Source organism: Oncorhynchus gorbuscha, linkage group LG03 (assembly GCF_021184085.1).
Source record: "Oncorhynchus gorbuscha isolate QuinsamMale2020 ecotype Even-year linkage group LG03, OgorEven_v1.0, whole genome shotgun sequence".
In the NCBI taxonomy this organism is placed as follows: Eukaryota; Metazoa; Chordata; class Actinopteri; order Salmoniformes; family Salmonidae; genus Oncorhynchus; species Oncorhynchus gorbuscha.
In genome coordinates, this window is record NC_060175.1 from 82,952,520 (window position 1) to 82,978,874 (window position 26,355).

Below are 26,355 nucleotides of genomic sequence, written 5' to 3' on the forward strand. Positions count from 1 at the left end.
TGGCTGGGCCTCGTGTCAACATGGCTAACAATGCCATACCACTATTTTCCCGAAGGGATCTCTCTGTTTACCATGGCTTTATTAAAGCACTCTTGCAAGAATGCTTGATATGTGTTTGTTGATACTTAATAATAAGTGGAAATTCAGGTTGCACAATGCCAAGACAAACATTGACTTTCAATATTTGAGGAACGGGGTTGCAAACACGTAACATATACCTCACTCTTCATATACCTCACTCTTCATACCAGACTCATTAGCAGGCGCCTCTATTCATGGACTGAACAGCATCAGTGTCCATTTCAGGGTAGAGCCGGGACAACAGTCATCATCATCATGCAAATATGAGATGGCATCACTTTTGTTCCAATGGAATTAGTATGCAAATTCTAGGATTTTCATAGATATGCTAAAGACGTCAACCTGCTTTCAGTGTCAGAAAAGACTTGTCATCACAAGAATTGATAAAATCGGCATGCTATTTTTGGAATGACAGCAATGTGAGTGAGATATGTAATGGAAAATTAATTGCAGTTCATGTGCGTGCAATAAAAATCTATATCATTCATAAAACAATTTCAACAATGATTTGAACAAGATATAAGAAAATTACAATTATGAATCCAGGTTCACAATTTAAAATTGTATTATAGTTTTGGTTCATTAACCCTGTAATACAGAATCATTCGATTTGAAATGTGGGGGTGTTCCTCTGTTACCCCATTGGTTCTTCCAGAAACACGGTCGATCAAACATGTGCTGATTGGCCACAAAGATATTATGGGGAGGGACAAAGTGAGCCTCGCGCGCTCACCTGGAATTCAACAACGACTGCCAGTCTTCCGCACTGCTTTAGTAAAGGTTTATTGCATAGTTTCACAGAAAAGCGGTGTTGTATTTCAATAGGTTTGGATAATTGTGGCGATAGCACGTTTCTTTGAGTGCAAATGCACTTTGTGGACAGTGAATAGTATTATTCTACTGCTCTCAGGTACGTTTAACTTTCTATACTTTTATTCTCTTTTGAAGTATTTTTCCTCTAAGAAGCTGTTTTTATGCTTTCAAGCATGATTTGACACATCAAATCAAATTGTATTTGTCACATGCTTTGTAAACAACAGGGTATGTTTCGTTAGAATTCTATGCGATGTGTAGATTATACACAGTCTGAGGATACACTGGTATTGGTAATTGAACAGGAAACTTTACTGTACAGTTGTTTTTATATTATTACCACCAAAGTTCGACTATTGGCCCCGTTGTGAATGTGCCTATCTATACAGACGCGTAAAAGAGCCTAGGCTACTATATCTAATATGTTTTACACGGCTGTGATGATATCAGGGGCCTGCCATGGGATATATCTCTCTCATCAAGAAGACTGACAGACACATGTTCGTTCACACTGCTGTGGTCATGCTATCTTATGGTTCACTGCTATGGTTGAGACACCACCCTGGAAGACAACAGAAAAGCACTGAGTTGCCATTCAGTTGGCCAATTATGGGAGAGATAGATTCAGACAGGTGTACTGTGGGAAAGTTTTCCACAAGAAAGATGATTGACACAATTCAACATCATAGTCACTGTTATGTCATATGGGGACCAGACCAAAAGGCAAGCTCTAATGTGGACTATAGATTAGTGATATGTGCCAATGCGTACTTGAGATTTCAATGTTCGCCAATCAATAAAACTATTCCCAAAGCCTGGACATTGACATTTTAATGGTGCAGACTGAGTGCCAACTGCCAAGCTAAACATTAATGGAATATTTCTTCATGCATGTACTCTGTGCAGGTTGGGAGTTGCACAACATGGTGTGGATGTCTGTTATTATGAACCTTTATTTACTGTAAATGATTAACTAGTTCTTTACTTAACCATTACATGCCCAGGTTAGTCTTTTTTGGGAGCAAATATATTTTTGAAGAGATACCTGGTCCAACCAAGACAGCAGCAATGCTTTTGCTCAGCCTGTCCTTCATGTCACAGGACATACTTCACATTTCTCTCTCTGGCCTCTTTTATCGCCACAATAAGATCACTGTCACTCATTGAAATGGAACCTAAGGCAACCCCCTTCCTGAATCCCAGGGCTTTCCAGTGGTTCAAAGTGCACTGAAGATCAGGCCATACAGTGGACACCGTGCTACCCCTTTCATTTACAGTGCACCTAATCAGCTCTCTCTATTTCCCCTTCTGCTTTGTAATTTACTTGAAATGCACAGAGGTACAGTCTTAGAAAAAAGTTGCTATCTAGTGAACCGTTTGAAGGACCCTTTTTTGGTTGATGGACAACCCTTTTCCCCAGAGGATTCTATACTGAACAAAATATAAACAAAACATGTAAAGTGTTGGTTTCATGAGCTGAAATAAAATATCCCAGAAATGCTCCATATGCCCACAAAGCTTATTTCTCTCTAATTTTGTGCACAAATTTGTTACATCCCTGTTCGTGAGGATTTCTCCTTTGCCAAGCTAATCCATCCACCTGACAGGTGTGGCATATCAACAAGCTTTTTAAACAGCATGATCATTACTCAAGTGCACCTTGTGCTGGGGACAATAAAAGTCCACTCTAAAATATGCAGTTTTGTCTCACAACACAATGTCGTCTCAAGTTTTGAGGGAGCATGCAATTGGCATGCTGATGCCGGAATGTGCACCAGAGCTGTTGCTAGATAAATTCATGTTAATTGCTCTTATATGCCACCTCCAAAGTCATTTTAGAGAATTTGGCAGTGCGTCCAACCGGCCTCACAACCGCAAACCACGTGTATGGCATTGTGTGGGCGAGTGGTTTGCTGATGTCAACGTTGTGAACAGAGTGGCACATGGTGGCGTTGTGGTATGGGCAGGCATGAGCCATGGACAATGAACACAATTGCATTTTAATCTATGGCAATTTGAATGCACAGAGATACGGTGACGAGATCCTGAGCCCCATTGTCGTGCCATTCATCTGCCTCCATCACCCCATGTTTCAGCATGATAATGCACAGCCCCATGTCGCAAGGATCTGTACACCATTCCTGGAAGCTGAAAATGTCCCAGTTCTTCTATGGCCTTTATTACTCACCAGACATGTCACCAATTGAGCATGTTTGGGATGTTCTGGATCGACGTGTACAACCGCGTGTTCGAGTTCCCGCCAATATCCAGCAACTTCGCATAGCCATTAAAGAGGAGTGGGACAACATTCCATAGGCCACAATCAACAGCCTGATCAACTCTATGTGAAGGAGCTGTGTCTTGCTGCATGAGGAAAATGGTGGTCACACCAGATACTGACTGGTTTTCTGATCCACACCCCTACCTTTTCTTTAAGGTATCTGTGACCAACAGATGCATCACTGTATTCCCAGTCATGTGAAATCCATAGATTAGGGCCAAATTAATTTATTTCAATTGACTGATTTCCTTATATGATCTGTAACTCAGTAAAAGCTTTGAAATGATTGCATGTTGCCCTTGACAATCAACCGCTCTCTGTCATGGATGATGTTGGCTTTCACCGACTGGTCGAGCACCTTGAGCCCTGGTACACCCTACAAAGCAGGCGCTATTTTTCAGATGTTGCCCTACCAGAGTTACACAGTATTGTTGAAACGCACATCCCTGAGCTACTTGCTATGTGCGTCACTGCTATTAGCTTCACGACTGATATTTGGACCAGCGATGTCAGCCCCAAGAATGTGATGGTTCTCATACCGCTGCTGCCATTTCAATGGCATTTGAGACTTTGAAACATGAACACACTAGCTAGCTCCATTCGAACAACTGACTCGAGAAATCATCTCTTCAACTGCATCTGCAGCAGACGCGATACCCTCTGTCATGGCATTGAAATGCCTGCTCAAAACTGCAGACAGACCGTGGGGTTAAAACTTGTAAAAGTCCTTTACAAGAGGCTGTGAACAAGCGATCCGGTGGCATTCTCTCTGAGCCTCTTTACTGTGTCGCCACCAGGCTAGATGCTATGTACAAGGACCGCTACTTCGATACAGACAAGAAACGGGGTTTACATGAAATGTTAGACACAGCTGGACAAGATGGAAACGGACGCAGTGGGGGGCAGAGAGGCCACGGACAGACCGAGCCGGAACCTCCCTGCTTTATATGAATGATGAAATCCTTGTTGAGACTGAACAAATGAACAACGAATCAACGCAGCAAGTAAGTTAAAGAAATAGGTTTTGAATATGTTTTACTGGTAATGGGGACATAAATGGAGTTTGGCTGAAATTTGCTAAGAGCTGAAGAATCTAGATTCCCTTTTTTAGTGCAGTGGGAAAGTACCTGTGAACAGGGAGTCATTAACAATAGTTTGCACTTCTTCAGATTTGCAATTAAAAACTGTTTTGAAGAAGGCCGTTGGATAAGATCGAGAAGGCAGGTACAAGGCTTAACTTGTGATATCACTTTCCTGAGTATTTCATTGTCAACCAGGGGAAATAAATCTATAGTGTCTTTGCAGTGGTAGGCCACAGCACATATAATCAAACCAATATGGGTCCTCCTATGGGGACAGCCAAAGAACCCTTTTGGAACCCTTTTTGCAAGAGTGTACGTCAGAGCATAGGGCACCAGCCAGGGCGGTTAGTTAAATGACAACATGTTTTCTAGGAAGCAGGCAAAGTCACATTCCTAGGTGTATTAAAGCTTTGAGGTTGGTGCAGTGAGGTTGTCTCTCCCGCTACAACCCTGTAGGTGCGTAGGCTGGGACTCACTGGGAGGTGCAAGCCTGGTGGCCGTCTCTGTTTAGCTATTTTGTACTCCGTGTCCTTGACAGGAGTGGAATGTTGGCTAAAACGACTGGTATCCAGACTAGGGAGGGGCAGGTTCTGGGACATTTTCTCTGTCTTTTGCTCATAGTATTATTATGTCTCGTTTGGGTGGGGCAGGAAGTAGGTCTAAATATGAGCACTAGACTAAATGGGAAGGAGGGAGCCCTGGGATACTGTGTGAACTAGAAAGCCCACTATTTGTTGTTGCCAACACTGTACTGTGTGGCCTATATTGACCCACATGTTTTGCTACTGTCAACATGCCCATATTTCCATTGTTATTGACTTGCTAAAGGTGCAGGTAGACTCGGATACATGTCATTCTGAAAAGCAAAGGAACATTCTGTTTATTGGAACCATCCAGGTGAGGGGCTGAAAGGAAAACTCCTTAAAGAAATTGACATTTCACTTGCAACTCCCTTGTTAAATAACTTCACAGCTACAGAACGGAGCATTTTGTTCAGTTGGACCTTATGACGTCTAAATGTGACATTGTTGAGTGGGGCGATATTTGGCAATTGCTTATATTTGTGTAATCAAAATGACATAGGCCTAATTGTCCCAACCCTAACCCCATGCAATTCAGCAGCCTTGAGTGCCTTTTTGATGGATCAGCAATAGTCTGGGTGTTTCAGTGGAAATCGAGTTAATGATGTACCAATGACGCATTTTACAATGACTTCAATGGAAATTCACTATCATTACTGTTCCTCTCTGCTTCTGTATGTGTAATCAAATGATAGAGGGTAATACAACACCGTTGTCCTTGACACTGAACCATCTGAATGTGTTGAACTACTGTATAGGCCTATGCCCGGATAAAACTGAACAGTAACTGATGGTAAAATGTCATTTGATATGTTTTGTAGTAAAACTGCCCAAAAATCCCTGCTATGCATATTTATCACCACTAGTACATCTACAGTATTTTAACTACAGTGTAAGCCTAGATGTCAACAGCTTGTTGGTGGCATGACATGGTGTGGCATGTTGGTGATTAGGTTCACACAGTGCCACTTGGTACGGTTTAGTAGCTTTAGTGAGTATGTGTCCAGGTTAAAGATCTTAATCCTCTTCGATCCCTGTGGAGCATAAGGCCACAACAAGACCCCGCCATATGCCGGATGCTCCTTTGCAGTTTAAAGATATAGCATGAATCAAAGGCTAATAATCAGCTGTCCTTTGCTCACTGCTTGAGCTTTGTCCACGGCTTTGTCAGTGTATCCCTCTATTGGATAAGGGCACATAGAGGCTAAATAGGGAGACAGTATTGGTGATGTAATAATCCTGCCTGTAAGCTGCTGGCTGGCGTACTATTGTCCCTCCTATACACTGATATACTGTACTGTATTAGAGACGTGTAACAGGATTCCTGTTTGTTGTAGAACTCTACCATGATATCACTGATCAAATATCAGTGCTAAGAAAAGACATGGTTTAAAAACATACGTGTCCTAGTCTTTACCATGGGCTGTAATAGAGAAATACCACAATTTCCGCTCGGGAAGCTCTGGTAAATGGAGCATCATGATGATGTAATGATTTTTGCCTCGAGCGTTAAAACTTCTTCTCTCCCTTCTTTTTTTCAGTTGCTTCCCCATCTGGATCCATCTGTGACTTTCAGCCAATTAGCAGAGGCCCCCTGAACCCCTGGCACCTGTCCCTGTGCCATGCCAAAGAGTGACACGTGGCCGGGCGGCATTGCCATGGAATCCTTGATCAGTATGGACAGCACTGGGAGCTGTGACAGTGTGGTTAGCATGAACTCTGGCTTTGTGAGTGCTGCCATAACCCTAGCCTTGCCCCTTTTCACGTCAACTGTTCTTAGCACCAGGAAAATGTTTGAGACCCTGGTTTTACCAGTTTCTAGTTTATTTAGTTGATGTGCTGCCCTGCTGCCTTTGTGCTAAACACTTAGGGGTACTTTAGAAAGGATTTAAATGACAAAAAGGTCAAACATTGAAAGGCCTTTCTCACTCCCATCTTAGATTTAATATTGACTATTATAAATCGGCATGTTCAATCAATCAATATATTTTATAAAGCCCTTTACAGATACCCAGCCTAAAACCCCATAGAGCAAACAACGCAGATGGATAGGCACAGTGGCTAGGAAGAACTCCCTAGAATGCAGTGTACAGTAGATAGGTTTCAGAGCCACTGTCTCCCAATTATAAGAGTCAGTGAGCTGCTGGGCTTGTTTCATGTTGTGGGTGAGAGGTTATAAGAGTGAGCTGCTGGGCTTGTTTCATGTTGGGGGTGAGAGATTCAGATGTTTGTTCAGAGAGCGAGAGAGAAATAAGAGAGAGAGAGACCGCTTTGAGGATGATCAGAACCTAGTCTGTTTAGTTCAGAGCTGTTCAGAGGCCACTCACTGAAATCCACTGCAATACATTCCTCTGGCGATGCAGTATAGGATACAAGCTAGCCAGGAGCAGTGCTGTGGTACATTGTCTTTCCATCGGTGTTGTGTGAAAGATAAATGTCATTTTGATCATCTCTGTGTCTCCGGTCTCACTGGGCCTCAATGTAATGTTCAGCCTAGCTGAAAGCAACAGAGAGACTGAATAAACACTGACTATTAACAACTGAAAATCAAGGCAAAATTGTTTGAAGGCCTCGCCGAACATTATACAAGGATATAGTGTACACAGACATTCCTGGCATACATCTCCACATAGCTATGTAATCTTGATTAAAGGAGGAGCACTTGATTGCAATGGTATCTTTATTCTGAATCTGTTTGTTCTCTACATTTGCAGTTTGTCTACGTTTCCGTGTTTCTTCTTTGTGTTAATTACGTGTGTGTGTGTGTGTGTGTGTGTGTGTGTGTGTGTGTGTGTGTGTGTGTGTGTGTGTGTGTGTGTGTGTGTGTGTGTGTGTGTGTGTGTGTGTGTGTGTGTGTGGGGGGGGGGCAGAGTGATGACAGTCTGGAGCACCTCTCTGCTGAGGAGCGGGCATGCCTCATGTTTCTGGAGTCCACCATTGAGTCCCTGGAGATGGAGGAGGACAGTGGCCTGTCAAATGATGAGCCAGACCCCAGCAACCTGGCAGCCAAACCTGGCCACCTCTCTATGGGACAGGCCAGATTGGAGGGTGAGTATCACCAAAAATATTTTGTTTATATCTATGTTGATGTTTTATCAGGAATTTATCATGCAGGAGACTAACAAATGTTTCCAGGTTTTGGGTCATGATTGTGCGAGCCAAGCTTAGGAACTTGTGGGAATTTGACAGTAAAATAATTGCTGTTTCTGCTTGCCTTCTAGATGTATCAGAACTCCAGCATTCTGACTCAGGAAGGGATCAGAAGTCCTTTCTGAACTGCATAGTGCCTACACCACTTAGAGTGGCAAATAGCCTTGCCAGTATCCAGCTCAAAGCCCCAGGTTCTGCCACCCAGCCCACTGCTCCAGCTGCAGCAATTGAGCCTAGAGCCCCAGCCCCCGTAGTAGCAACCCAGCTCAATACCCCAGGGGCATTTACTGATCTCAAACCTCCAGGGGTAGTCACTGAACCCACAGTCTCAGAGGTAGTCACAGAACGTAAAGCTCCAGAGATAGCAACTGTGTCTAAGTCCCCAGAGTTGATCACTGACATCAAATCTCCTGGGTTGGACACTATTTCAAAAGTTCCGGTGTTGTCCACTGAGTCTAAAACTCCAGAGTTAGCTGCAGACCCAAAAGCTTCTGCCTCGGACACGACCCCATCCTCAGCCACCTCAGATAATTATGTGGACAATATGCCTAAAGGAGTCTCTGTAGACAGCAAGTCTGCAAAACGGCAATCTAAGGTTCACTCTGAGCTGGATCTGAAGCTGATTCCCCCTCCCTCAGACTTCAGGGATGATGAACCAGAGGAGGAGAGTGAACTTCCAGTGCCTGCAGTACTCAGAGTTCCACTAACCTACAGTGAGCTGGAGCAACTACGCAGGAGAGCTCCACCAGCCTCGCCTGGAGCCCAACAGACACCACCTTCTAAACCTCCTGTTGATCTGCCTGTACCTGTTAGTACCAACTCACCACCCTCCCACTCAGAGGCCCTAACCATCCCCATTCCTGAGACCCTGGAAACAAAGAACCCACCTGCCGTGGCCCCTAAGCCCAAGAGGCTTCCCTCCAACATCATCCAGAAGTCCCACAAGTCAGATAGTCACCCAGGCCCCCCTCTCTCCTTGCCCATTGACAGGTCGATCATTGATCCCCAGAAGGTGCGTTTGGAGGCTCTACGGAAGCTCGGGCTCCTGAAGGGTGAGGATGGAGACTCAGGCCCTGTAGTTTCACCCAAATCCCGGAAGTCATGGGCACCCACTCCCTCTCCTCGCAGCCCAGATGCCACCCAGACCCAAGCCCCAGCCCAAATCCCTACTACTTCCCCAGCCACTACCCCTGGCCAAGTCCCAGCCACTATCCATACCCCAATCCCAGTGCCTGCTGCAGTTGCTGTCCCAGCTACCACAGAACCAGCCCGAGCCACTACCCTTGCTCCACTTCCAGCCCCAATCCAATTTAGTGACAATGCCAAAGCTCTGCTCTTGCCCCTTACAACCCCTCCTTCACCACCCAAGCATATTCCCCCTCCCGTAAGGGTCAAATCAGCCACTCTGGAGCGCTCCAGCATGGGCCAGAGAAGCTACATGGCCAGCAATGCCTCCCTCAGGGAAAACCAGGCTCCCAGTGTCCCTTTGTCCCCCAGAGACCAGCGTAACTCTAGACCCCGCCCGGCCTCCCTAGGAACTGGGAAAGACTTCATGAATGTTCAGGGTGAGGCCTGCCACCCCCAACCAGGTCATGGAGAGTCTCAGAACAAGCTTCCCCGTTCCCATGGTATCAGTGTGCTGATCTGCCCCAACAGCAAGAGTGGAGAAGACCGACGAGAGGCCTTGAAGAAGCTTGGACTGCTGAGCGACTGAGGGAAGGGAGAGGGGAAATGGAACTGCACCACTATGAAATCCATATGAGGGGTGAGGTCTGAGGAGGAGGAATGTCCTTAATATGGATTCTGTATAACTAAGCCCTCCTCTAGTTTTTGACACTGAAACTTATGGGAAGATTACTCTCTCCATAAGGCCTTCTTTGAAGCAACATGCAGAGAGCACTATTTGTTTGATGAAAGATTGTTTGGCTTTACAGAAACCTGTATATTTATGGAGTGTATTTTTGCCTTCTTGCTGCACAGAAATACTGTATGTACCCTAAGACTGGCTTTCATGAATAACCTGTATCATACTACTATGAGATACTACTCTAATTACAGTTTGCAGTACAGTGAATATGTATGTATGTATATTCCTCGTTAAATGTGTTAGGCTGTTTGTGAATCTAATTTGACATTCAGTAATTTGATCATTGTCTATTTTCTAAATAAAATATAATGCACTTTATGTAAGGATGTTTGTGTGTCATTAACTCGTTCATAATATATACAAAAATATGTGGACACCCCTTTAAATGAGTGGATTTGGCTATTCCAGCCACTATTTTCTGTTGACAGATGTATAAAATCGAACACACAGACATGCAATCTCCATAGAGAAACATTGGCAATAGAATGGTCTTACTGAAAATCTCAGTGACTTTTAAGGTAATAGGATGCCACCTTTCTAACAAGTCAGTTTGTCAAATTTCTGCCCTGCTAGAGCTGCCCCGGTCAACTGTAAGTTCTGTTGTTGTGAAGTGGAAATGTCTAGGAGTAACAACGGCTCAGATGCAAAGTGGTCGGCCAAACAAGCTCACAGAACGGGACCACGATTGTGTCTCTCCTCGGTTGCAACACTCTGGAAACTCTCTGGAAGCAACGTCGGCACAATAACTATTCGTCAGGAGCTTCATTAAATGAGTTTCCATGGCCGAGCGGCCGCACACAAGCCTAAGATCACCATGTGCAATGCCAAGTGTCGGCTGGAGTGTGTAAAGCTCGCCACCATTGGACTCTGGAGCAGTGGAAACGCATTCTCTGGCGTGATGAATCACTCGTCACCATCTGGCAGTCCGACGGACAAATCTGGGTTTGGGAGATGCCAGGAGAGTGCCACTTGCCTGAAGTCATAGTGCCTACTGTAAAATTTGGTGGAGGAGGAATAATAGTCTGGAGCTGTTTTTCATGGTTCGGGCTAGGCCCCTTAGTTCCAGTAAAGGGAAATCTTAAAGCAACAGTATACAATGACATTCTAGACAATTATGTGCTTCCAACTTGGTGGCAACAGTTTGGGGAAGGTCCTTTCCTGTTTCAGCACGACAATTCCCCTGTGCGCAAAGCGAGGTCCATACAGAAATGGTTTGTCGAGATCAGTCTGTTTGTACTTAACTGGCCTCAACCCCATTGAACAGCTTTGGGATGAATTTGAAAGCTGACTTCTAACCAGGGCTAATCGCCCAACATCAGTGCCCGACCTCACTAATGCTCTTGTGACTGAATGAAACCAAGTCTCCGCAGCGATATTTGAACATCTAGTGGAAAGCCTTCCCAGGAGAGTACAGGTTGTTATAGTAGCAAAGGGGGACCAACTCCATATTATTGCCTATGATTTTGGAATGAGATGGTCGACAAGCAAGTGTCCACATACTTTTGGTTATGTAGTGTATGTTGTGCTCTTATGAAGAACAATGCACAACCCTTTGTGCTGTGTTTTCAAATGGAGAAGAAACCTGATGGTATTTTTACAGTTAGGGATGTGCCTTTATAACTTCTCCTTTCACATATCCTTTGACATGAACATTGACAGCATTGGTTGGACTTCATTTCCTAAAGTTCCTCTAATTCATAAAAAAATGTGGAACCATGCCAACCAGTGGAAAAATGATCTGATTTGCTCCTATTATTTTGTTTGGTGTAGTGATTGGCAGTTGTAAAGGAACCAAATTATAAGGTATAGAAAATGTACTACTACATAGCCTACAGTACAGTAGATAGAAGCTTTCAGTAGCCAGCCAGTCAGTGATAGAAATCTGAAATGTGGTTTGTGTGGTTTTAGGTGTGACGCACATCAAAAGCCATTATAAAAACTGGTTGTTGAGCAGCAATATAGGTCTGTAAGTGGTTGGCAGATGACTGAAATACTGTTTGTCTAGTTGAGAGAGAGCTGGTTCCTCTTTTCTGGTTCCTAAAATTGTATCCCCTTTTAAAATACCATCAGGTTGGGTTCATATGGTTTCTAATCATTGTCTGTCGACTCAAGTCAAAATGATGAAGTATAGCATTTATAATAAGTGGCTCATTAAGGCCTAGATTTAGTCAGATCAAGCATTAACCGGCGATAGTCTACACCCGCATAGCTGATGTTTTGGCCTTGTCGGGGGTAACAGTTGGAGCTGTCAAATTGGTGAGCAGTTGTTCTTGACCATTGTCACGAAGCCACACCCGTCCCACTCATGTTAAAGTTTACAGTGAGAAACTAGGCTAAATAGAAATAATGACGCTCAAATTTTAAAATGATTAAACACAATAGTGAGGATTCTATCAGCCTAATTGAAGTGTAGATTATATCTCACATTCCAGTGTTAGAACTTGTGAACAAGGCTGCAATGGGATTTATATTAATGCGACTCCGTGCAGCCAATGGCAATGTCCGCTTTAGATACAGCCTAAAGCTGCTTGTGGATTTGACAGCTCTAACGCAGTTCCACCTCCGACACCATGAACACATCAGCTATGCAGATGTTGGCTAAAGCGGATCTGACTGAAACGGGTGTAAGTCCCAATGGCAGGACTTACTAAACCATGTCAATGGTTTGTTTTGGAAAGAGAGAATAGACCTTGATACCCTTTGTATATGACCTCTTCAATTTAGACAACACTTTAACGTTATGAGTGGGGTGTAATGCTTGCAATATAATGAAATGCTTGGTCCAATGAATTTTAGTTGTGAAACAAAAGGTGACTTGTAGGCTACAGATAGAACAGCACATTGTTGATATGGGCCCTTTAAAGTAGAGGAATGTTAATGGCTATTAATGTCAGCTGCATTGGGCTTTGTCTACTGTGAGTGTCCCCAATACAGGCCCTGGTTTGTCATGTCAACACGTATACGGTCAACAAATTGGTGTCACAGCTGCAGTGTCAGCAGTTCATATTAACCCTTGTGTGCTGCAACAACCTTTCTATTCTATTGATCTCTGTTTAACTGTTGTTTAGCCTTAACATTCTGTATACTCCCCTTGTCCTAAGGGTAAAAAATGACCCGCCTTCACTAAACCCCTAAAATAAGCAGCTAAATTTAATTTATTTTTCTATGAAGAAACAACCTGTCATTCATCCCAAACTTTGATTATCTGGGTTTTCCCTCTTCACAATGCAGGAAGACTGCATTTAATCAGTGGACACCACTCGTTTTATTACAACATACCTGTCATAATTATTATTATTTTTTATTTTTTTACTTTTAAGACAACACAAGGGTTAGTATGGCTTGATTTAATATTGTATCATTTAGAGACATTATACATGGTTTAAAAACTTGTTGTACTTCTACAGCACTGGATATAATCTCAGCACAGTTTTGGATTAAATTGATGCTAGAATTATTTTCTTTGTTTCCATTCCAGTTTCAAGGGTGAGTAGAAAGACCAGTACACAAACCTAATACACAAAATAGTACCCCGCTTATCTGCTCCAATTGTTTTTAAGAGATGGTTATTGTCTAGCCCCGTTTATACCTGCTGCTAACATGGGTCCTTTGTCCTGATCTTGTGTACATTCTGATTGTGCCCACATTTCCAGAAATGTGTTGTCTACACATTAGTATTTTAAATGTTATCTGTCCACTGTGTCTGTATTGTGACCAGATATCCTGGTACCTTTCTTTAGGCACATTATGTCACAGCTTTTCTTTCAAAATAAGATATGTTATTTTTTGTTAGACACATATTGATATAATCAGTCAATGCAGCAACCTGTCAATGATTTTAGAGGGTGAAATAATTATGATTTAAATGGTTTCTCTGTCCAGAGATGTCTATACAAGGCATGTTTGACTACCTCTGGAGGTGGACAGGAGGATCTGATCAGAATCAGATCACAATGTGTCTTTTGATTGTCTACACCTGACTAAAAATGTTGGCACATTCAGAATGTGGACAAGATCAGGACAAAGGATGCAAGTTAGAACCAGGTATAAACAGGGATTCCCTAGTCTCATAAACATATTTAAAGAAAAGGGCTACTTTGACATCAAATAATATTAGAAATTAAACTCAATTACAGTATGTTTATTTTTAAGTGTTTTTGACAGAAACAAGCTCATCATCTTGTTTCATTTAATCTCTGTACATACTTTTTAATAATTGTTTTTGTACAGTTGATAAAGGTACATGCACATGTGCATCTTCATCCTCATGGGTTGAACACAGTAGGCGAGCATTTAGAGAACAAACGAGAGCTACAAGAAATGTAAGAACAGCAATTCCATTCATTTAAAAAGACAATACAAAATCCAGACATTTTTACATGAGCAATAACAATTTTCAAGTGCAAATACCATTATCAACTCTATGATACATCATAGCAAACTTATGTAAAAAAAATAATAATAATAAAAAAAAAACTCAGCCATCTGGTGTGTTCAGGCTGCAGGTACAGAGGGATGAAGAGAGGGAAAGGATGAGTTGAGACAGGTGGAAACAGTGAGCTCTATGGACTGTTGCTATTGACATCGAAATGTTGGATTTAAAAAAAAACCCCGGGTGGTATAAATACTCATGGCGACTTGAAAACAAACATTCGAAAGAAAACAGATATGGCAGATGTTCTGTGATGTGTACGCTTGGCTTGCAATTTAGCAATGTGGTCAAAATCCTTTTCTCTTATCCAGAAGCACCTGTGCTTACAACTATCTAAAGGTATTGTACAATAGCTTTGACCATTTACACGGTTTATTTTCTCTTTTATTTACAAAAAAAAATCTAAAATAAAATAAAAACAGAGTTTCCAAGGGAAATCCATTATATTTAAGAGCCGTAGCTAACATGTTGATTCTTCTTCAACAAAGGTTTGAGTGTATTAGGATTACTTGTTATCATTGTAATTTGTTTTTACATTGCAATAATTTCATTGTAATAGTATTGTATTGATCAACTATATTTGTTTTTCAACATTATTGTAGTGGGATGCTGAATATAAAGTAACTTCATTCAAAACCCTAACGCCAGTCACAATTCTTTAAATGAGTCCAAGAAAAGACAATCCTTTGTTATGTTTTGACAAATATTAACATTGTTTTTTAGTATTTCTTTGGACACAAAGAGAGGAGTAGCACAATGGAGACTTCATTCATTGCACTTGTACAACAAAGGTAGGATGACAGGCTCTAGATCTAGTGCACGAGATAATAACTAGGCTTTTGCCGTGCGGACAGTCTTTGGAAGAGCTGGTCTTATTGGGACAGAATCTGACGTGGGTGTTTGGGGAAAAGGGGCTGGTGGGGTGGGGGGTGGAGGGATCTTTGGATTAGGGAAAGGGTGAAGAGGACATGGAAAGAAAATAGTTTGGGGATCCTGCTCAAGTTTATTTAGATTAAAAAGGATTCAAACCGTGTCAATTGTCCCCCCATTATTTACAAGATTGAAAGAATAACATTACAATCAGTTGGTAATCCATGGATGAAGAGGCAAATGTGATATGACTTTCAACTTACATGAGGACTGGCGGTGGAATTGTATTTATACTTATGATGCATCATTCTTTTATATTAATGCAATGGACTATTAGTGTGATGCGAGCACAGAAAGACGACTTGAAATTTAAGAAATAAAGTGACCTTTTTAAGAGAAGCAGCAAACGTATGTCCCTCATAGACATTTCTCTGTCTCTCTCTCTCACAGTTGTGTCCAATAAAGACGTTTTCTGTATCACAGAACCTTGCCCTTTAATTAAGATGTATCTCTGTTTCACTCACCAGTCATGAACCATAGAGGCATTTATCTGTCTCTCCCTCACCAGTCACGGACCATAGAGGCATTTATCTGTCTCTCCCTCACCAGTCACTGACCATAGAGGCATTTATCTGTCTCTCCCTCACCAGTCATGGACCATAGAGACATTTATCTGTCTCTCCCTCACCAGTCATGGACCATAGAGACATTTATATTTCTCTCTCCTCACCAGTCATAGACCATAGAGACATTATTCTGTCTCTCTCCTCACCAGTCATAGACCATAGAGACATTATTCTGTCCCTCTCCTCAACAGTCATGGACCATAGAGACATTATTCTGTCTCTCTCCTCACCAGTCATAGACCATAGAGACATTATTCTGTCTCTCTCCTCACCAGTCATGGACCATAGAGACATTATTCTGACTTTCATCTGTGATTCTCACAAATCTAGTTTTCTATTTCTTTTCCAAAATGTCCATCACCTTCTGGATCTTTTTTTATAAACTACAATTTATACACTTTGTATAAGTTAACTTGGATATAGACTAACAGAAAATATCTGTAGGTAGGCAACAGACAGTTATACAATATGGACAGAAGAAAAAAAACATAGAATAACTGTTTTAACAGTAATACCTTAACAAGAAGTTTCTCTAAGAGCTCAGATATAGTAAGGCTTTGAATGTTGTGGAATGTAACTATGACAGGAAACTGACAGGTCCTTCTCCGCGAGGACTGCTTATGGAGGATATAGATATACAAAAGGTTATTCATTTATCAAAACGGACTCATCCTGTCATGGTTAAAGCTGGAATTCAAGTGAAAGACTATTTATTAAAGCACGTTTACGATAACCCTGTTCCAGCTCAAAACAAATGTGACAAACATATTGCCCTTTATATCCTTCTTCCTGTTTGACATAAATGCCTCTACCGCTGTCCATTTTGTCAACAAACAGACAACATGCGTCATCTGAAATGCACACATATCCTTCTAATTATGGATTGCTGTGAAAATGACAGACAAGGCCACCTATGCTATATGATAATAGAAACAAGAATGACAACAGCAACAAACCAAAAAAATACAATGACACAAACATATTGGAGCCGTGATAAATATTCAGAAAGAAGAGATGGGCAAGAAAGCCTGTACTGTACTTTGACTCAAGTTGGTTGGCTTCAGATACTGCATGGTTTTGGAGAAATTAAAATGGCATACAACTAAATACTGCAAAACAGATTGAGTATGAGACTGCATAGTGAAGTGTGTCGTCAAAGCCTACAGTATGAAAAAATAGAAGAAAAAAATAGTTATTTTTGTCAACTTGTTAGAAGTCCTGTGAGAGTTCGTTGTTTGGCCTGTTAGAGGGGGGCGGGATCTGGTCCTTCAGGGGCGTGGTTTGATGTTTAGACTACTTATATGGTCGCAAGAAGGCGGAGACTTTGCTGCTTATGAGGCGCAAGAAGGAGCGCGGCAGCATCTCGCTGAACTCCCGAGTGGTGTACTTGAAGTAGTTGTTAGGGTGGGCCAGCACGTCGAAGAGAGTTTTAATCAGCTTTTTATCCTGATAGGAAGAAGGGAACAACACAGCACACTTTACTGAGAAGTATTCAAGTATACAAAAGTATTTATTCAGACAATACCTGACTTGAACATGAACATGACCCACTGAGGGATGCAGTAGCATGTATCTTAGCAGCAGACACTAACCTTTAGGATTTCTTGATGGTTTTCAGAGGCATAGAGTCTTCCGTCTCTGACAATGTCCTCTACAAGCTGTTCATAATCCTCTGTGAATCCACAAAAACACATGATACAGTAAACACCTCAGAATCTGAAGACTTGCCCCCTCTGTTTCCTCAGTGGGTTTCTGTGGTGGGTGAGAGTTTACCGTCATAGGTGACATAGGGGATCTGGAATCCTCGTGCACTGTTAGCCTCGTTGGACTTGAAGTTGATCCAGAGTCTGCGGGAGCGGGCGGTGAAGGCTATAGGTCGCTCGTACGTCTGACACGTCTCATAGGTGGTGATGGATGTGGCCGACCCTGGAAGAACAGACGAGATACAGAGAAGATTGACAAAATACTTTGCACATTGGGTATGCAGGCACTTAATCTCAATCTGCTCTTATGATCATTTCCTCAACTTGAAAGCTTCTCAAGTAGACGCCTTAAAAACTAAAACCTTAAAATTGAACTATGTATAGTACAGCATTTGTTGTTTGAGAATTTTCAGTGTCTATTGAAACCTAGATCCAATCTCTAAAGAGTGAATTGATATTGTGGAACACCCCACTGGGTTGAGAGGAGGCTGGTGATGGGGGGACGGCTCCTAATAATGGCTGGAATGTAGTGAATGGAATGGTATTAAACACAAGCGCTGGGTTATATGAGGTGCTATGAGGTGCTTACAGTTCTTCCTCATAACCAGTACGTCTCCACACTCGTCCTCTGAGGGCAGGAAGATCTCAGGCACCACCATGAGGATCTTGCGCTTGTTGGGTGGGTTGATGATCCAGATACATTCCACATTAGCTGGGTAATTTCCGGGGTAGTTGGGCGACTCAATGTAACCTGTGAACTCTCCCATCTCTCCTCTGCATTCTCGGTCTAACACGCACGCACGCACGCACGCACGCACGCACGCACGCACGCACGCACGCACGCACACACACACACACACACACACACACACACACACACACACACACACACACACACACACACACACACACACACACACACACACAGTTATTTCTATGTCTATTTGGCTAGGTAGATAAATTTGGCTAGGTAGATAAAATAAATAATTACATTTGTTACCTGTGGACCAATTCCCTTTAGGGAAGTTTATGCAACCTGGATTTTTAATTTAATATTCATAAAAAAGGTATGCAAATTAAGGCTCAAGGCTACATTTTTGAAAGTCAAAAATAAAAAGTGATTCTGTCAGAAAATGCATTCTGTATGCAAATAGCATGTTTATACAATCAGGAACGTACTCTTGCACTGAGAGACACTGGTGGCCCCATCAAAGTCTGTAGTGGTGTTACCAGGACAGGTGATGCAGTAGTTCTGTCTGAACTCTGTCTGGTAGCTGCCCAGAGGGCAACGAATACAGCGGTGCACCGTAGTGTTGTAGTAGTGGCCAGGGGAGCACTGAACTGCAGAGAGGAGAGGGACACACACATATGCACACTTACAAACCAAATCTGAGGTGAAATAATATTAATGGCACAGGATAATATGACGTAACTGACCTTTGACCTCACAGTCATGGAAGGAGCTGGACCCCTCCCGTTTGGTGCTCAGCCCCCCTCCGCAGGGAAAGCATAGGGTCCGTCCCAGGTCAGGCTGGTAGGAGCCAAACGGGCATGGCTGGCATGGCTGAAACCCATCACTGGAGAAGTAGCCAGTAGGGCACTGACCTTGATGTAGACAACAGTAACAAGACACTTTCAGTCAAATGGAGATTTACAGTACCCTGTGCTGCACTTCACTATAGGTTATTTTACAATGTTGGCACATGCAGACATATGAATGGATAATTAGTGCAGTCTGCCATCAGGGATGTGTATGTACCTGCACAGGAGGAGATGTTGCGTGCCCCGGCAGGTCCATGCCCATCACTGCCAGGGCACAGGTCACAGGCCAGCTGCCCCTCCCTCTCCTGGAAGGTGCCAGGTGGGCACTGGACGCAGCGTTCCTGTTCCCCTTGGTAGTACGATCCTGGCAAACATCTGACTGAGAGAATAGCCAGGAGGGGTCTGGTGAGAGAGCTATACAGTACACACACGGACACCAAACACTCCTTGCTCCAAACTAACTAGCGCACCACAGCTCTGGAGATGTTTTTGTATTCTGTAAATGAGACTATAGGAATACATAAGTACACACAAGTCATAAATAGTCCTGAGAACCTATGTCAGTTTATGGTTTGTGTCACGACAGTGTCTTGACTGTTTATGCCATCTGTGATATTGTTACGGATACAGTTATCCTGTGTGTGTATCCTGTGTGTGTGTGTTTCTTTTCTCTCCTTCTCCCCTCACAGGTGAAAACCATCACTCCCCAATCAGTCAACAATCAATCATCAATCAGAAGACACACCTCCTCCTATTTCCTGACCTATCACAGTTCATTCCCCATGGTTTAAAAACCCCATCATTTGTTTGTTCTAAAGCTCAGCTCAATCTCTCTGTAAATGCCATGTCTGTAGGTCTCTGTGTTTCACTCTCGCTTTGTGTCTTAACCTCTCTTTTGTTTAAAGCACCTCCATAGCACTTTGTCATCACCTGTGAGTATTGTTATTGGTTATGGTGTTTGTTTGTTTGCTGGTGGGAAAAGGGGGAACCAAGACAAGTCGCCCATGGGCATACACTACCCGTAGGTGAACTTTGTTAAATACACTAGTTAGAACTGGGCGGACCACCCACTGTATTTTTGGTTAGTTAGTTAGTTGTTGTTAAAGTAGGCTAGTTTAGGGGTGTGTGTTTGTATATTTATTGTTTATTTCCTTGGGTCCAGCTCAGCCCCTTTTCCTGCCCCCCCCCATTACCGTGTGTTTATAAATAAACCTAGAGTTTGACGGTAGATTTCTGTTGTTGTGGTTATTTCGTGCACACTTTTACTTTGTCACAATAATAATTTGCATGAGTTATGTTACGGGTCTCATTACCATCCCCCCTAGACTGTCGGGCCAAAAGGGATTCGTAACAGATATAATAACATTTTCGTACAGAATCATGGTCTGCATGGTAACTGGTGACAGAGAAAGATGGCTGCCAAACTGGTCTTTCTTACCACAGCGCCCGCTGTCCTTCTCCCGTCCTGGACCACAGTTCTCGTGGCCTGCTGAAGCGACCTGGGGCAGCTTCTGGGCCACCTCGTACTCCAGCCCAGCCACGCGAATCAGGAAACGCTCCTGGTTGATCGACTTCTTCAGGGCCTTGATGTATGTCTTCACTTGCTTCTCCATGCGCTGGCGCAGGCAACTCAGGTTACAGCTTCCTATGAGGGAGAAGGGACAGTACATTAATTAATTAAGCAATCAAAAATGAATCAATCAGTCAATCACAGTGTCAGGGAGGCATATCAAAGCAGACATCTTGTAAATCTCAGTACTGATTGACCTGTGGTGTCTCCTGGCTTGACCTCCGCCTCGAGCTCCAGGGTGATGCGTGTCACTTCTTTGTTGGTGGGGTTACGGACACGACGCCCTTTGGCCTTCTTGGAGGAGTCACATTTGAGGTTGACAAACGTAACCAGGCAGTTATTGCAGGGCTGTCCACTTCCTAGAGACACATTATTGTAAAACAACATTGTAAGTTACTGGGTGTCAACATCAATGCTGGGTCTTTCATGGGTTAGGGTTGGGGTGGAAGCATTGGTCTGTTAGCAGCATATGTTAGACAGATTACTGGCTTCATTGCACATAATCACAGTGAGGGTTACTATGTAGCAAATACACAGAGACCCACTTACCTACAAATTTGCTGTTGAATATGCACACACTGAATATGAGACATACAGAAAAAAAGAATGCACTGTAGTTGAATTGTCAGTTTTTTTTGTGAGGCCATCATTACCAAGGTCTGGAATGTAGGCCAGATGTGGCCCCTCACCTGGCCCCAGCGCTCGGCCCCTGTCCTCAGCCCTGCCTGTCAGCTTGGGGTGCAGGTGGCACTTGGCATCTTTGATCTTGAAAGAGGCGGTCTGCTTCACTGGAGGGGCCCCTGTTTCTACAGGCAAACAGAACAGTGCAGGTGGATGGGTGTAGAGGAGGACCACACTACAATAGAACCATTCCGTCCACAACAGTTGCATATATGCAGTGGCACAGATAGGAACAATATACAAACCCATTGATACTGACCACAACCCCTAACCCTAACCCTAGATCCAGCTGCAACCCTAACCCTAGCTACATCTGCAACCTTCTGCCTAAGTCCTAAGAATGCCTCTGTAGGACACTGTACCTATGCAGCTCGGACTGCTGCTTGTGTTCAGCCTGGCTGGGGATTTGCCTCGTAGGATGGGGATGCCACAGCTCACTGTATAGCTGCTGTCAGATTCTGTAAATGATTCAACATATCGTTACAGCTTCAGTCAGAAGCCATTTAAATCAATAGCACACAATATTTGAGATAGAAATTGTAACAAAGTGTATTAACGCTGATATTGTATATGGATGCCTCTACCTGCCAGATAGTGAGCCTTGGATGTGCAGGTGAGGGAGCAGCTCTCTTTCTTGCCTGTTTTACTGCAGGTCAGAGTGGTCTTGGGAGCTAGGCCAGGCAGACATTTCACCAGCTCTGGATGAACATAAAAACAACATCACAATCATACACTACTCATCAATTACAACATCATTTCCATGACTTTGGAACCAAGCCATAATGTGTGTTTCTATGTCCTGACCACCGGGTGGTGGTGTTGTTACATACCAATGCAGTCCTTCCTGTTCCAGTGCAGCTTGTATCCAGTTGGACAAGTACACTCATAGCTGCCCTGAGTGTTGACACAGCCGTATTTACAGCTACCGCGGTTTATACTGCACTCATCAATATCTGCAGAGGAAAATGGACAGTTATGACCAATGTACAGGTAAACTTGAGTAAATACTTGAGATACAAAATATTTTGAAACCCAGTGCTGAGTTAATTAAGCAATTAAAACATCCCAGAATGCTTAGGGTTATGTATAGAAATGCCCAGTTGCTCATTATTTTGGCTACCATGGCAAGAAGAAATACATATCTCAAAAGGGGTCTCAAATGAGAATGGGGTATAAAGGGTGTGTGTCTCAGTCACCAGATCTCAACCCAATTCTAACACTAATGAGAGATTCTGGAGCGGTGGCTGAGACAGCTTTTTTCCACCACCATCAACAAAATGGAATTTCTCATGGAAGATGGTGTCACATCCCTCCAATAGAGTTCCAGACACTTTTATTATCACAGTTACCTGTGTCTAGACCCAGCTACCAAAACACTCATATGAGTGGAAATCCACAAGGCAACAATTCAACACATCAAACACATAGACATACAGTACCAGTCAAAAGTTTGGACACACCTACTCATTCAAGGGTTTGGAATGCTATTCTAACAGCCTTGAAGGAGTTCCCACATATGCTGAGCACTTGTTGGCTGTCCTTCCTTCACTCTGCGGCCCAACTCATCTCAAACCATCTCAATTGGGTTGAAAATAGTAAAAATGAAGATTTTCTTTTGAATGAGTAGGTGTGGCCAAACTTTTGATTGGTACTCACTCACTCACTCACTCACTCACTCACTCACTCACTCACTCACTCACTCACTCACTCACTCACTCACTCAGTTCTACTGTCAGTGATCACGTCTACAAAATATGAATGTCTGTTTTAATAAACAGGCCTGATTTCTCATTTGAATCCAGGACGTGATATCACTGCTTTGCATTTCCCCTTGGTCAGAAACTTCTCTTCTCACCAAAATTCTCTCTCTTTGAGAAGAAGAACACTTGGAGGGACTTTACAGAGCCAGAGAGGAGTAAATGATAATACATTTTTAACACACATAAACCAAAACCAAGGCAAGGCGGTGTGGCTCGGTTCTGAGGATGAGGAGGACAAGGCAAGGCGGTGTGGCTCGGTGCTGAGGATGAGGAGGACAAGGCAAGGCGGTGTGGCTCGGTGCTGAGGATGAGGAGGACAAGGCAAGGCGGTGTGGCTCGGTTCTGAGGAGGACGAGGCAAGGCGGTGTGGCTCGGTGCTGAGGATGAGGAGGACAAGGCAAGGCGGTTTTGGCTCGGTTCCCGAGGATGAGGAGGACAAGGCAAGGCGGTGTGGTTCGGTGCTGAGGATGAGGAGGACAAGGCAAGGCGGTTTTGGCTCGGTTCTGAGGATGAGGAGGACAAGGCAAGGCGGTGTGGCTCGGTGCTGAGGATGAGGAGGACAAGGCAAGGCGGTGTGGCTCGGGCCTGAGGATGAGGAGGAAAAGGCATGGCAGGGTGGCTCGGGCCTGAGGATGAGGAGGACAAGGCAAGGTGGTGTGTCTCTGGGCTGAGGATGAGGAGGACAAGGCAAGGCGGCGTGTCTCTGGGCTGAGAATGACAAGGCAAGGGGGTGTGGCTCTGGGCTGAGGATGAGGAGGACAAGGCAAGGCGGTGTGGCTCGGTGCTGAGGATGAGGAGGACAAGGCAAGGCGGTGTGGCTCGGGCCTGAGGATGAGGAAGAAAAGGCATGGCAGGGTGGCTCGGGCCTGAGGATGAGGAGGACAAGGCAAGGTGGTGTGTCTCTGGGCTGAGGATGAGGAGGACAAGGCAAGGCGGCGTGTCTCTGGGCTGAGAATGACAAGGCAAGGGGGTGTGGCTCTGGGCTGAGGATGAGGAGGACAAGGCAAGGCGGTGTGGCTCGGTGCTGAGGATGAGGAGGACAAGGCAAGGTGGTGTGGCTTGGGCCTGAGGATGAGGAGGACAAGGCAAGGCGGTGTGTCTCTGGGCTGAGAATGACAAGGCAAGGGGGAGTGGCTTAGTGCTGAGGATGAGGGGGGACAAGGCAAGGCAGTGTGGCTTGGGGCTGAGGCTGAGGATGAGGAGGACAAGGCAAGGCGGTATGGCTTGGTGCTGAGGATGAGGGGGACAAGGCAAGGCGGTGTGGCTTGGTGCTGAGGATGAGGGCGACAAGGCAAAGGGGTGTGGCTCGGTGCTGAGGATGAGGAGGACAAGGCAAGGCGGTATGGCTTGGTGCTGAGGATGAGGGGGACAAGGCAAGGCGGTGTGGCTTGGTGCTGAGGATGAGGGGGACAAGGCAAAGGGGTGTGGCTCGGTGCTGGGCTAAGCCAAGCTTAGTGACAGGGACACCAGGAGAGAAACACAGATAATAACAGTGATTGATGATGTGGCCTGCTGATAGAATATCGATTAGCTTGATTATTCAGCGTGAATAAAACAGTCTGCAAGCCTCCACTGCTCTCTCCCACCATGAAGAGGATGACTTCATCAATAGTGTTTGGCTGGGGTTGTGTTGTCACAAAGCAAAGGAGATGCATCTGTCTGTCAAGCTGCTTGTCTGAAGAAATCTGACCTTCACCTTGAATAACTCCATTTCGAGTTTTTCTGAATTGCCAAAACACGATTTCTGAAACCTTGCTCCATTTCCTGAAAACATTAAATGCAAAACCTCATCTTCAAGCACTATTTACATAACCTCTGACTCCTCTTGCATAATGAAACATTCGCCTCAAAACAGTTTTACCTGTGTTCAAAATCAAACACTGCTCTCAAATCCTAAACAAAGTGATCAAAATTATAATTCACTCTCAAGCAGTCAGTAAACAATACACCGAAAAATAGAAAACACATTGTTCAAAACATACAATCCTCAGGGAGAAGTACATTTTTAATTTTAAAAAAATGCACATTTTCCTGTCATTGTCTTTTGATGAATGAAAACATGTTCTATCATAGTAGCTCAAAACTGATCAGGAATTACTACTTTGCTTTGCTCTTTGCAATTTTGTTTTTTGTTCTTCCTCCTCCTTGTATCCCTATTTTTACAGTAATGTACCCTACCCTGCATCTCACAAACTTGTCCTTTGTCTCTGTGATACTGGAATCCTTGTTCTTTGTTGATATGAACCTGCAACCAGTCAAAATCTATTGAGCAATCAGTGCAGTGCTGTTAATAAATGGAGGGTACAATGTTCAGGGCCATACAATTCATCCATTGTACAGTATACAGCCTACAATGCACTGTACAACAATATCCATTCTCAGACTTTCTCCTTCCCACCTTCAACAACCTGTTTGCTCTCTGAACTGGTTTATATTGGTTGTGTCGCATCATTTGAAACAGGTTAAATCAATTTTGAGTGGTTGTGTTCAATCAATGACATATGTTCTCTATTTGTATTTGATTGTTGCCACTTGTGTTTACCAGTATGGATGACATGTGCATTAGAGTGCAGAATGTGTTTTGAGAATGAGAATGTGTTTAGAGTTTTGTTGAAAAGTCTAAGTGAGATCTGCAAATAGTGTTTTACCATGTGAAATGGTTTAAGGTATTGACAACAGACTGCATAATTAGTTAAATGAGTCCAGGCAACTGAGAACTTTGTTCAGCCAATGGGTTTTAGTGTTTTAGCAATTGAGAAAAACTGTAATGAGAGAGAGAGAAAGACAGAGAGAGTGAGAGAAAGAGAGAGTGAGAGACAGAGAGAGTGAGAGACACACACAGAGAGAAGAAGAAATCAACTCATTCATCCCAGAGGCCAATGTGGGATTGGAGAATAAGAGTGGAGAGTCAAAGAGAGAGAAGAAAAAGACATTCAGATTGACATGAATGCTGACCTCATGCATCATTATTGTCTGTGGATGATATCATCCGCTGGTGTCAAAGGCATTACTCCAACTCCAGGGGAGAACGAAAAGAAACATGAAAATGAGCTAGCTCACCCGCCGGCTCTTGCTTTCTTCAATAGGCATCAATACCTGTCATCTCCCTGACACGCAGACACACATTCTTCTGCCCCAGACTCCAGTGAGACTGAGAGGCTGTAGAATAGGCTAATCACAGTTTGACTGTGAAGGTCAACAGTAAACAGAGGGCACCATGTCTGTAGAGAATGGGGTACCGTGTCTTCTTAAAAACTTCTTAGGCCTAGGGGGCGGTATTCGGAAGTTCGGATAACTGACGTGCCCAAAGTAAACT

The 26,355-nt window shown here is 43.6% G+C and overlaps 2 protein-coding genes across 8 annotated transcripts in view; one reads left to right on the forward strand and one right to left on the reverse strand.

The window, feature by feature from the left end:
* Nucleotides 1-822: 822 nt before the first annotated feature.
* LOC124032062 (specifically androgen-regulated gene protein-like) lies at nt 823-10,173 on the forward strand. Of its 2 annotated transcripts, none has more exons than XM_046344092.1 (4): nt 823-991; nt 6,380-6,565; nt 7,709-7,886; nt 8,060-10,173. In XM_046344092.1, the coding sequence occupies exons 2-4, from the start codon at nt 6,461-6,463 to the stop codon at nt 9,700-9,702; spliced, it is 1,926 nt and encodes a 641-aa protein (XP_046200048.1). In that variant the 5' UTR covers nt 823-991; nt 6,380-6,460; the 3' UTR covers nt 9,703-10,173. The 2 variants fall into 2 exon arrangements, with proteins under 2 accessions (XP_046200048.1, XP_046200049.1); XM_046344093.1 differs by lacking the exon at nt 823-991 and adding an exon at nt 3,544-4,179.
* A 3,802-nt stretch (nt 10,174-13,975) lies between these two features.
* Nucleotides 13,976-26,355, reverse strand: part of LOC124032063 (signal peptide, CUB and EGF-like domain-containing protein 3) — a 125,310-nt gene continuing 112,930 nt past the window's right edge. For 2 of the 6 annotated variants that reach the window (XM_046344100.1, XM_046344096.1), the window contains 13 exons: nt 22,110-22,232; nt 21,864-21,977; nt 21,642-21,737; nt 21,288-21,404; nt 20,796-20,957; nt 20,467-20,673; nt 19,246-19,407; nt 18,924-19,091; nt 18,666-18,827; nt 18,076-18,273; nt 17,557-17,709; nt 17,376-17,455; nt 13,976-17,229 (listed from right to left, as the gene is read on the reverse strand). In XM_046344100.1, the coding sequence (XP_046200056.1) occupies nt 17,077-17,229; nt 17,376-17,455; nt 17,557-17,709; nt 18,076-18,273; nt 18,666-18,827; nt 18,924-19,091; nt 19,246-19,407; nt 20,467-20,673; nt 20,796-20,957; nt 21,288-21,404; nt 21,642-21,737; nt 21,864-21,977; nt 22,110-22,232 (1,895 nt within the window). In that variant the 3' untranslated portion in view covers nt 13,976-17,076. Of the gene's footprint in view, nt 17,230-17,375; nt 17,456-17,556; nt 17,710-18,075; nt 18,274-18,665; nt 18,828-18,923; nt 19,092-19,245; nt 19,408-20,466; nt 20,674-20,795; nt 20,958-21,251; nt 21,405-21,641; nt 21,738-21,863; nt 21,978-22,109; nt 22,233-26,355 lie in introns of all 6 variants that reach the window. The other 4 variants (XM_046344098.1, XM_046344094.1, XM_046344097.1 and 1 more) reach the window with 3 other exon arrangements.